Genomic DNA, 12112 nt, shown 5'->3' on the forward strand with positions numbered 1-12112 from the left:
ACACTTAGATAAAAGCAAGGCCATGCAAGTGGCATAATTGCTACTGCTGAGTGAGAGCTGCCTGCAGGCTTCTCTGTGAAAATTGTTGGCTGAGCTGATTTTGGAGGGGCATGTGCAGCACAACATGGGCACAAAGCACAGAGTTGGGCCAGCTCTGCTCAGTGTGCAGTGGTCTCCTGGTCAGGGTGGGGTACTGCAGAGAGTAAGTGGCCTGCCAAGAGAGTGACATGCAGTAAGACATTGTAGAGATGACTGTTTCTTATGTTAGAGTAATACTTGTATGGTCCTATCATGTGCAAGTAGCATAATCTTAGAGAATTTAAGTAATTTTAGTTCCTGTTGCACACTAGGAGCTGTGGAGTATTTTCCTGCAAGGTAAAAAACACTCAGTATACTTCTTTATTCTGTAGCACCTTGATCCGCAAGCTGGGAGGGTTTTTCATTCGCCGGAAGTTGGATCAGAGTCCTGACGGTCGTAAGGACTTCCTCTACAGAGCTTTGCTCTATGTGGTATGTGTTTCTTGTCTCTAGTATTTCAGTCAGGTGGCAAGTGGGAAAGTAAGTTGGTCTGGGGGTATTTTTCACTGCTTTGAATCCGTCTTAGCTTTTATGCTGCAAACCAAAATACACCTTTTTGCCTCAAGTCTTTTCAAAAGAAAATTGAATGCCCTTTGAGGGTGAACAGATTTTAACTTTGCATAATCCTTATTAAAGAAGGTGGAAGTAGTACATCGTAAATGAATGTTAAAACTTAAGCCTTGTTTCTCTGTTTTATACTGGGGCATATCTACACTGATTCTGTTAACTGAATGGAATTCTTCTGTTTATGATGGGCTGATGTCATCCTTTGTGCCATTCAGTATAATAGTTGTATTTCCAGCTTGGAAGATGGGATGTACTGAAGAAGCAGAAGGAGAGTTGTATGCAAATTGGCTAGATCAACTGTTGCTAAACATGCTGTTCTTGAACAACAAATGGTGTTAATATTGCTTCTGTATTCATGCAAGTTCAGTTGCAGTCTGGTCTGGGTTAATGTCAAGCACTAATTATTGCATTTATTTTTTTTCCACAAGTGTTCATGCTAAATCTTCCAGTGTTTTTAAAAGGAAATGGATACTGAACATATGTCCCAAATGTGACTTTACCAGTATAAGTAGTCATTTTTTCCTTTTTTCCCCTAATCTTTGTGTATTCAGCACATAGAAGAACTGCTGAAACAGCAGCAATTTTTAGAAATATTCTTGGAAGGCACAAGATCTCGAAGTGGAAAGACATCTGGAGCAAAAGCAGGTCTTTTATCTGTGGTGGTAGATGCTCTCTTCTCAAATGCTACTCCTGATGTCCTAATTATACCTGTGGGAATCTCCTATGATCGCATAATTGAAGGTCACTACAACAGTGAACAGCTGGTGAGAATGATTTTCCAACTTGTTTTGCTTAGGGGATTTTCTGTTTATGTGCAGAAAAACGTGTTGTGTGGTTAAATGCTGTGCTAGTAGTTGTCCTCTGTTGCTTGTACTTGATGTTAAGTGTTGAAAGCACAAAGCTGTGAGTCACAAAACCTCTGACAGGGAGTGCTGAGGCATGGGTGACATACTTCTGAATGCAAATTCATGATGTAACAAATCCTGTGTTCAAGTGGGTATCTATGAAAACAATCATTCTCTGCATTTACTGAAAGTTAAAAGGTGCATCTAAACCCTTGGCCTTCTTTTGTTTGCTGTGGCATGCATTTTAAGTTTAAGCATAACCTTTTCATTGCAAAGTGGAAAAAATGGTAAGCAACCACCTGTGTTTTCCAGGGTAAGCCTAAGAAGAATGAAAGCCTTTGGAGTATAGCTAGAGGAGTCTTCAGAATGCTGAGGAAGAATTATGGATGTGTCAGAGTAGATTTTGCACAACCATTTTCCTTAAAAGTAAGTTTTGATATTTTGAAGATCCTTTAAAAAGTTTGACCTTTTTTATGTTTCAGTAGTGGGACACACTGAGTTTGATTTTGCTCTTCATGCATAATCACTGCTTTTACCTACTGAAGCCCATCCTGGTGAGACAAAAGGATCCCTGTTGTCTTAGGACACATTTTTATTAAGCTGAAATAGTCTCAGAGGTGATACAAAGGGTTATTCTAGTTTAAGAATTCTCACTGTGCTCTTTTGTTTTGGTTCTTCATTTCCACAAGCAACCTTGAGACTGGTTCTTGCACCACATAATAATAACGTTGTAGAAACATTTGGAGTTGAAGGAAACTGAATACTGTTCTCTGGTTTGTAATTGAAAGACTTACACTATGGTGGAGGAAGAGCATTTATCTCACTGGAGTTTGAAAATTGCTAAGCTAATTAGTAGCTATAAATGTGTAATGGCTAACATGCCATAAAAATCTGCACATTCTTGGAAAGTCATGGTTTGTTACTATTTTACAGCTATTGCCTACAGTAGTTCACCAAATACTGTTGTGTAGTATCTCAGGGTTGGTGCAGTAGTATCTGCCTTCACTTATGCTTCCTCTTATCTCTTTACAGAACCTGCAGAACCTACTACTCAGCTTAGCTTAATGCATTTTACTAAGCCCATGTTCTGCTGCAGTACATCTTATTTTTAAGTGTGACTTTAATAAGATTAACTGCTGTAGCAACAACCTCCTAGAACATTATTCAAATTAATTAGGTGTTCTTCTTTCTGCCCTACTTCTCTCAGAAAAGCAGGAGGTTGGAGAGCTTTGGAGAGTTCAATTACCTCAGCATGAAATTATTGTGACCGTCTGCAGTGCATTATAATTAGCATGGCAGGGAAAAGTATTAACTCAGCTGCAAAGGAGAAGGTTTGGGCTATTCTTGGTAGGGAGTTAACAGTTGTTCTTGGATCAGTATAAGGAAAAGAAGGTTATCTGCTCTCTTAATCTAGTGAAATGCTAATCACAGTATACCTTCCTAGGAACCTCTGTCAGGTCTCATTTGTATTTATATTCATTTCTGTACTCCAGAGGGGGCAATAAATGACGTAGATTGTGTAAGTAGGCCTTGACCAAGATTCACAGATGTGTTAAGTATTCTAAAATTGATCTTGTATTTTTAAATTGATGTAGTTATGTCCCTGCAGACTTTTCTAAAAGAGATCAGCTTTGTGGGTTAATTTTGGGCATCTTCAATTCTGTGAGGACGGGCTCAGAAGAGAGTGAGCTGGCTGTGAAAGTCTTTTAAGCAGCTTTCCTTGGAGGGAACTGTTTTCCTGACCAGCAGATTAAGTGACTCTTTAGTTTCCCACGTCACTCTTTATAGAAACTTAGAGAACACGTGTCCTGAAAACTGAATAATGTAAGTGCTGACCTGTAAGAGAGATACCTGGCTTTTGAGAAATTGAGAATTCAAGAATTCCAAGCATGAGGTACCCTGTCTGCTTTCCGGGTGCTTTAATATGTGGCACTGTGAGGGGTCTTGCAACAGGAGTTTCTGCGCTGGTGTTTGTTTACCAATGGAGAAGTTTCCTATGCTGGCAGCAGCAAGCAATAATTAGTCTCCATGTTGGTTCTGAATGAGTGTCAGACTTTGCTCTCAGTCATGTTAATGAAGGCAGTTCTCATTAATTTAATCATGGAGTAGCTAGTCTCCAAGGAGTTGTTCCCAGCAGAGTGCTGGTGGCTTATGTATTGGTTTTGTTGCAGTGTTTTTCATGGAGTACAGATTCCTTGCTGTGGCAAGTCTGCCTTTTCATAAAACAAAATCACAAGCAAATATACTGTTGAAAGTTTTGAATTTCTCTGACCTTACTACTACTCTAATAGTGTGAGCTATTTTTAATCATAGTTACAGTTCTAAATAATAGCCATTTTCATCTAATAATATCACCAATTGAATGTAAGTACAACAAAATAACAGATCTTTTCTTAACAGGAATATGTAAATAGCCAAAGCCAAAAACCTTTGCCTGCTCCACTTTCTCTGGAACAAGCTTTGTTACCAGCTATTCTCCCATCAAGGTAGAGATTGTTTTTTTCGTGTGTGTTAGGAAGGATGAGTTTGGGTTTGTTTTGGTGGTTTTGTGTTGTACAGACTGAGCAGTGCTTGAACTCCCCAAGAGTAATCTAATTGTGTGTAGAAAAAACTCAAAACTTTGGCAATTGTAACTGTGCAATTTGTGATGAGAGTTGCATTCTTTCTGGGGAGTTCTTTTTCTCCTTTTCCTATTTGTTTTTTTTTTTTTCTCCTTTTTAATTTTTTGTGATCTTTGTTGGTTTAACTTTATGGTTTAGGGAATAACTTAGGAAGAAAAAATACACAATGGAAAATAAAGGATTTAGATTTAAAGCTCAGAAATATTTCAGTGGCTTTTGGTATAATTCCAAAGCAAATCGAGCTTGGCACTGAGTACCTCTTGCTGAAGTCAAATCCTGTTTGACTGTTACTTAACAATGGCAAAACTGCTTGAGAGCTGGGTCTGCATTTATTATACAGACACTCATTTTAGCTGAGATCTTTGCTGGACTTGCACAAACCTGTGTGGTCCTGGTAGAGACAAAATCAGTCATTTTTCTTTAGCAATTTGGGAGTCCATGCAAAAGATCATTTCTGGTTTGTAAAGAGACTGGGCAGGTAATTGCCTCTGAGGTGGGTTTGCTTAATCTACTGTTGTCCGTATTCATTGAAGAGAAAAGAGCATTGGGGTGCAAATGATGTAAAGTCAAAGTCATGACAAGTCAGGACAAAATTGCAATTCTTCTTTAGTAGTCTTGTGATTATTTTTTAGTGTGAAGAAGCAATCTGACAATGTGGTAGATACTAAGATTTTTGTGGAGTTGGTTATGCAGCACATTTTTTGTGCCCTTACCAAACTACATAATGGGTTTTTTGCATTATAGTTCAGTCAGTGTATAAAACAAACAAACAAACCAGTCTGGCTTATTTTACTTTTTGATCAAAATCCAAATGTTGTAACATGAATTTTTATTCTATATTCAGACCTAATGATACTGTGGATGAAGGTACAGAGGCCTCACTGTCCAACTCCAGAGATGTCACCAGCGAGCCCTTCAGAAGAGAGCTGATAGCCAACTTGGCTGAGCATATTTTGTTTAGTAAGTGTTACAGTATCACTATCAACTACCTGTTTTGTTTGCTGAGTACATGAGCTAACTTGGTCTTTGGTGATGTCATACATCCCAGATCTCTCCATTCAGGTGATCATTTCATGACTTCACATACTCTCTTGACAAATGCTGATTTCTTTGCCTCTCTTCCTCCTCTTTGAAGTTTAATAGACTCTTTCTGATTAAGGATAAACTTTCTGTTCTGTTTGTTTTGTTAACTTTTGTGTTCCTTGTACTGATATAGTGAACTTGCTGTACTGTGAAGTATTTGACTGTTGTGTTGATACACTGATTTCTTGCCACTTCATGTAAGAATTTATTGCAATGTCTTAATGGCATTGGTTATTTAAAATCATGCTCATGAACTCAGCTAGCTGTATGGGCCAGTGTTATCAAGTGTTACAGGTTATGCAGTGCATGCTTCAGTCAGTAGATCTGTGGCTTTTGGTAGAAGAGATGCATACCAAATGGTGCTTAGCTTAGTGAGCCTTTAAACTTTACTCAGCCTTTTTAGTTCAAGTTACTTTAATTTGATTGCTTTAATGTTGTTACTATAGAGACAAAATACACTTGGTAATTCATTCAGAATGTGCAGTTCTGTGCCAATGTCATTATTTATAGTTGTAAATAAGGAGTACCCTTTCATTTGTAATATTGTTCTGAACTTCTCAGGTGCTTAACGAGTTGATCTTGTTTACCTCTAGCTGCTAACAAGTCCTGTGCTGTGATGTCTACCCACATTGTTGCCTGTTTGCTGCTGTACAGACACAGGCAGGTAAGGCTTCCTTAGGCTTCCATGCTGCTTTAGACTTTGTTAATTTAAAAATAAACAATATACATTTTACTATTGAGACTACCAAAAATAGAAATATGTACTTAAATTAAAGTGGAGTTCAATTAACTTAAGTGCTAATGTTTTACTCAGCAGTGGATGCTGGAAGGTACCCTTTGTAAAGGGTTGGACTCGATGATCTATGAGGTCTCTTCCAACCTTGGTGATACTGTGATACTGTAATAAGCCACTATTAGTGGGATGGTAATAAATATCCATGTGGAAATAGTTTTTTTTTTTCCTAATTAAAAAAGGTAGTTATGCTTTGTTAAGATAATACATGATTTTGGTTCCTCAGTACTTGAGTCTTTTATCATGATGGCAGAATGATGCTAATGCTTAACTGACATCCAGTGTGTGGGGCTTGGAAGAAATTCTTTTATTTTCTCCTACAAATGTCTTTTTGCATTTTTGATGAAATTCCTCATCTCCAATTGGAATCTTTTATTGCACATAAATCAAGAGCAAATTGGAAAATATTGGTCAGATATTGCTTGTCAAGGGCAGTATCCCCATTCAGTCAGTCCAATCTTTCCAATTTCCTGAAACAGTAGAATCAAAGAAACATTTTTTTAATGTGATCTAAAGCCATGTTGACAAAACAACAAGGAAAAGAAACGCTTGAGGAAAAGATTTCCTCATGTCCCCAGCCAGTTGAACAGTTCTGTTAAGGACAATATTCTCAGATTCATTTTATAGCATAGGTAATAGAAATATCCCTTAACATGTTTTTGAAGAATCATATAAACATAAAATGGTTTGGGTTGGAAGGGACCTCAGAGATCATCTCGTTCCAACCTCTTGCCATAGGAAGGGAAGCCTCCCACTAGAACAGGTTGCTCAAGGCCTCATCCAGCCTAACCTTGAGTACCTCCAGGGACTGAGCATCCACAACCTCCCTGGGCAACCTGTGCTAGTGTTTCACCACTCTCACTCTAAAGAACTTCTTCCAAACATCTAGTTTTACATCTCCCATCTGCCATCACTCCTCATCCTGTCACTACAAGACCTTGTAAATAGTCCCTCCCCAGCCTTCCTGTAGGCCCCCTTCAGATACTGGAAGGCTACTACAAGGTCTTCTCAAAGAGCAAGTCAGGCCTCTGCAGGCCTGAGGAGAGGGACTTGGGGGTGATGGTAGATGAGAAGTTCAACATGAGCCACCAGTGTGCACTTGCAGCCCAGAGGGCCAACCAGATCCTGGGCTGCATCTGGAGAAGTGTGGCCAGCAGGTCGAGGAAGGTGATTTTCTCCCTCTAATCTGCACTGCTGAGACCTCACCTGGAGTATTGCATCCACTTCTGGAGCCCCTATTACAAGAGTGATGTGGACATGCTGGAGCGTGTCCAGAGAAGGGCCATGAGGATGGTCAGAGGACTGGAGCACCTCTGCTATGAGGACAGACTGAAAGAGTTGGGGTTGTTCAGTCTGGAGAAGAGGAGGCTTCCAGGTGACCTTCTTGTGGCCTTTCAGTATCTAAAAAAAAGCTGGGGAGGGACTTTTAGGCACTTAGGTAGTGACAGGACTAGGGGGAAGGGAGTAAAGCTGGAGATGGGTAGGTTCAGCCTGAGTGTGAGGAGGAAGTTGTTCAGCATGAGAGTGGTGATAGCCTGGAATGGGTTGCCCAGTGAGGTGGTTGAGGCCCTGTCCCTGGAGGTGTTTAAGGCCAGGCTGGATGAGGCTGTGGCCAGCCTGCTCTAGGGTAGGGTGTCCCTGGGAATGGCAGGCGGGTTGGAACTAGATGATTCTTGTGGTCCCTTCCAACCCTTACTCATTCTATGATTCTATTCTAGGTTATGCAATAAACCAAGAAGCAAACAAAATAGTTGCATTCTCAAATAGCTTCATGGCTTGAAAATATTCAAAACCTGTGGGCTATTACAGCAAAATCCCAGTGCAGATGACTTTTTCTAACATGGCTGTTGGGTGTTGGGGTACTGACAATTAGTGTATTGTTCTTGTGTTTGCTATGTGCATAGTTACATGGTACAGAAAACTTGCTTCATTCTGTCATTCTCTTTTTGTTTCTAGGGAACCGATCTTTCCAGATTGGTAGAAGATTTCTTCTCCATGAAAGAGGAGGTTTTAGCCCGGGACTTTGACTTAGGATTTTCAGGGAATTCAGATGATGTTGTCATGCATGCCATCCACTTGTTGGGGAACTGTGTAAATATCACCAACACCAGCCGAAACAACGAGTTCTTCATCACTCCCAGCACGACAATCCCTGCTGTCTTTGAACTCAACTTCTACAGCAACGGAGTGTTTCATGTGTTCATTAAAGAGGCCATCATTGGTATGTTTTGGCATTTGCCAAGGAAAGCCTTTCTTGTGATGTGTGAAGTTAAAGTATCTGCACAAATAGATGTATGAAGTCAAAAAGTATTTGCATAAAAAGCCATCAGTTTTCTATGCAATTTCCTTCTTTATTTTTCTTCCCTTCCCACTTCAGCCTGTGTTTACCCTAGCAAAAAACAATTCTGAAGTGCTTTGGTCACTGCCATAGGCAAGGCAATATCAGAGTTTTGAGCCAACATGGCAAAACTGTGCTTTCATCAGCAAGATTTCACTGAGATTTTGGGTGCAGCTGATTCATTGGTCAGAAACAAAATAATGATGAATTCTGTCTTTATTCTTCAATGGAATTGAATATTTTGGCTGCTTGCTTTTAAGCCTAGAAATAGACAAGATCCAAATTTTCTGTGTTTCCTTTGCTATAAAGCTCTTTGGGAAAAATCAATTTTGTTTATGTTTTGTTTCTGCTCTAGCCTGCAGTCTTCATGCAATTCAGAGCAGGAGGTACAGAAATGGTACCAATGGTGTTTCACCCAGTTTGATAAGTCAAGAACACTTGGTCCGAAAAGCTGCCAGCTTGTGTTACTTGCTTTCTAATGAGTTTACTGTGTCTTTGGTAAGTAAGTAATTGCATTAATTGTCCACCATTCATTTTTTCCTTCTGCTTGTAACAGTGTGTATCACTTCAAAATTAATTGGTGCTTTCTTAAGTGTCACAGTTCTGATATGTTCACTCTAAGTAGAGTCTGAGGGTAATGGGTATCAAGAGACTGAATGTAATCAAAACAGATCATCCAAGAGATGTCTGGTTTAAGATTACACACGAATTAACTTGCCAGACTCCTGTTGATACCTTGTTTCCTCAGCGAGATGAGACAAAACAGGTTGATCTGTTTCCAGAGTTGCACACTAAATGGATGCATGATGCATTTTCACTGTGCTGGGTTTAGGCCTTTCCTGAGAAATAAAAGCTTCTTGCTCTGTCAGCTTCCCAGACTGGAGGTTGGGCTTCTCAGTGCTTTCCAACAGATTTTGTGTCACTGGTGTCTTAAAACCAGCACGACACCAGCTGCATCCTGCCCAAATTATTTCCATTTTTGTTTTTTTTTTTTTCACTTAAACAAATGCAAGTCTTTGAAAGGACCCAACTAGCAAGAGTTTGCATAGGTGATTAAAATGACACTAGGAACTCAGGCTCCAATTTCTAAAGGTAGTCTTAATTTGTGTAGGAGTGCAATCCTCAGTGTGCCATACCTAGTACTTAGTGGCAGTTTTAAATATGGCATGACTTTGGTTTTTATTTTGTTACAAAACACTGAAGACAGATGATGTTATCTCAGTTTTCAGACACTGCATACTTAACTGTATAGTTGCAATTTTAAATGTTAGGTGTTTTTTTTCTCATCTTTAGAAGTTACATGGAATTTGAGAGATTCTTGAATCAGTTCTTAAATCTGTACACATTTCTGACTTCTGTAGAGCATTTGTAAAACAGAAGTATAAACCAAATAGAGTATTTTTGTCTGGGCATTAATGTAGCACATGTGGTGGTGTGCTTTAATAATCTTATCCATCTGCTTTCAGAGTTAATAAGGTGATATTTTAATTAGAAAATATTTCTTACATGATTATGAGCAATGTCAAAGAGGTTGGGTTCTTTATAATACAGTTTCAAAACACATAAGAGGATTTCTTAAAAGTATACTTTCCTTGCAATTACAAACAAATCACTGTCATGAGTCTCAATGATTTTAATTTTATGATTGCTTTAGAATTGCTAACAACCCAAAGTTTGGCTAGGGGTGGTTAAAAGGGGAGAATATTTAATGTGGTTTACTCTCAGTGTAGCAATGTATTTGCTCAAAAACATTGAACAAATTTTAAGTATCTCATTGAGTGGAATGAGAATGTCTGCCAGAGTAAACCTGAGTGGTGCTATACAATTGTGGTAGTAGAAGTGTGGGAACTTGCTTAAATGAATAATCTAAATATCTAAAGCATTCATACTCCACAGGGAACTGGTGTTGCTGTAAACATGTGATTTTGTTTTTTTTTTCTCTTATGTTGTGCAGCCTTGCCAGGTGATATATCAAGTTTGCCATGAATCTGTGGAAAGGCTGATACAGTATGGTATTCTTCTGGTGGCTGAGGTAAGGCAATGGAGATACTAAATGAGATGTTTCCTCTGCTTGACTTGAGTAGTAGATAGTTTATCCTTATCTGGACGTCTTGTTCTAAATATATACTGTTACTGAAGTTTGTAACAAGAAGTCTAGGACTGATAGTGCTTCATTCCTACCATTGTTAAGCGTCACATGTCAGTGTGTAGTCATCCTGTGGTGCTGTGAATGACTGCATGCAATGTCATTGTGTCATTAAACCTACTAAGGAAGACATATTTTAGTGCCTTTTGAAATGGGGACTTATTTTATTCCTGGTGCCCTTTTAAATCATAGAATGGTCAGGGCTGGAAGGGACCTCAAGGATGATCATCCAGTTCCAACCTCCCCCTGCTGTGGACAGGGACACCTCACTCTAGATCAGGTTGCTCAGTGCCACATCCAGCCTGGCCTTAAAGGCCTTCAGGGATAGAGCTTCTACCACCTCCCTGGGCAACCTGTCCCAGTGTCTCACTACCCTCGTGCTGAAGAACTTCTTAACATCCAATCTGAATCTACCATTTCTAGTTTTGCCCCATTCTCCCTGGTCCTATCACTACCCAACGTCCTAAAAAGTCTCTCATCAGCTTTCAGCAACCTTCAGATACTGGAAGGCCACAATAAGGTCTCATAGCAGAGCTGCATGAACGTTTACTTCATACCCTACAGGAGTTAGTAGTCCAGATATTTTGTCACTCTTTGATTCCTTCTCATTGATCTCAGAATTTATTGTAAACCTCCTCTGCCCAGCGCAACTTGGGGTTTCAGGGATGTACTGGAGTTACTGTGTGCTGCAGTCTGCCAGAGGCTTGCTGTGTGAAGAAATCCTGGAGACCAGGGGGCAGCTGACTCAACATACTTTTGTTTCCTAAGCTTTTCTTTTTGCACAGTAAACAAACATTGGTGCCCAGGATTTAAGGAGCACGTAGTAAAGGAGTTACATATGTGGCTGCTTTCTTCCTGCAGCAATCCAGTTCCAGAGGAGGCTTAGAGCTGCTCCTGGTCTGTTTGTTAATAACCACTGCCCCACTCTAATTTTACTGCTTCCATTTTTAATATACATAAACATAGATTATATATATATAATTAAATATATATACTATTTATATATATACTATCTATGTTTATGTATATTAAAAATGGAAGCAGTTAAAAAATTATTTATGTGTGTATGTGTACATATATCTATATATATATGTATGGGGCTTTTCAGCCTGGAGAAGAGAAAGCTTCAAGGAGACCTTGGCCTTCCAGAATCTGAGTGGTGGAGTCGCTGTCCCTGGGGCAGTTCAAGGCAAGGTTGGACATGGCACTTGGTGCCATGGTCTAGTCTTGAGCTCTGTGGTAAAGGGTTGGACTTGATGATCTGTGAGGTCTCTTCTAACTTAGGTGATACTGTGATACTGTGGGCTTACAGGAGGGCTGGGAAGAGACTATTCACAAGGTTTTTAATGACAGGATGAGGGGTAATGGGTTTAAACTGGCAGAGGGGAGATTTAAACTAGATGTTAGGAAGAAGCTCTTCACAGGGTGGCAAGGCAGTGGCACAGGCTATCGAGGGATGTTGTGGATGCTCCCTCCCTGGAGGTGTTCAAGGCCAGGTTGGATGAGGCCTTGATCGAACTGTTCTAGTGGGAAATGTCCCTGTCTATGGTAGAGGGTTGGAACTGGATGATCTTTGAGGTCCCTTCCAACCTAAACCACTTTATGATACTGTGATTTACTTGTTACACCTGAATCTGTAAC

General features: G+C 39.7%; 1 protein-coding gene across 2 annotated transcripts in view; it reads left to right on the forward strand.

The window, feature by feature from the left end:
• The window catches only part of GPAM (glycerol-3-phosphate acyltransferase, mitochondrial), a 35307-nt gene that overhangs the window by 14565 nt on the left and 8630 nt on the right, over positions 1-12112 (forward strand). For both annotated transcript variants that reach the window (XM_064144399.1, XM_064144400.1), the window contains exons 9-17: positions 411-510; positions 1197-1409; positions 1803-1916; positions 3891-3976; positions 4956-5071; positions 5788-5858; positions 7944-8208; positions 8681-8823; positions 10280-10357. In XM_064144399.1, coding sequence (XP_064000469.1) covers positions 411-510; positions 1197-1409; positions 1803-1916; positions 3891-3976; positions 4956-5071; positions 5788-5858; positions 7944-8208; positions 8681-8823; positions 10280-10357 — 1186 coding nt within the window. The remainder of the gene's footprint in view (positions 1-410; positions 511-1196; positions 1410-1802; positions 1917-3890; positions 3977-4955; positions 5072-5787; positions 5859-7943; positions 8209-8680; positions 8824-10279; positions 10358-12112) is intronic.

This window comes from Pogoniulus pusillus, chromosome 6 (assembly GCF_015220805.1).
Source record: "Pogoniulus pusillus isolate bPogPus1 chromosome 6, bPogPus1.pri, whole genome shotgun sequence".
NCBI classification, from domain to species: Eukaryota; Metazoa; Chordata; class Aves; order Piciformes; family Lybiidae; genus Pogoniulus; species Pogoniulus pusillus.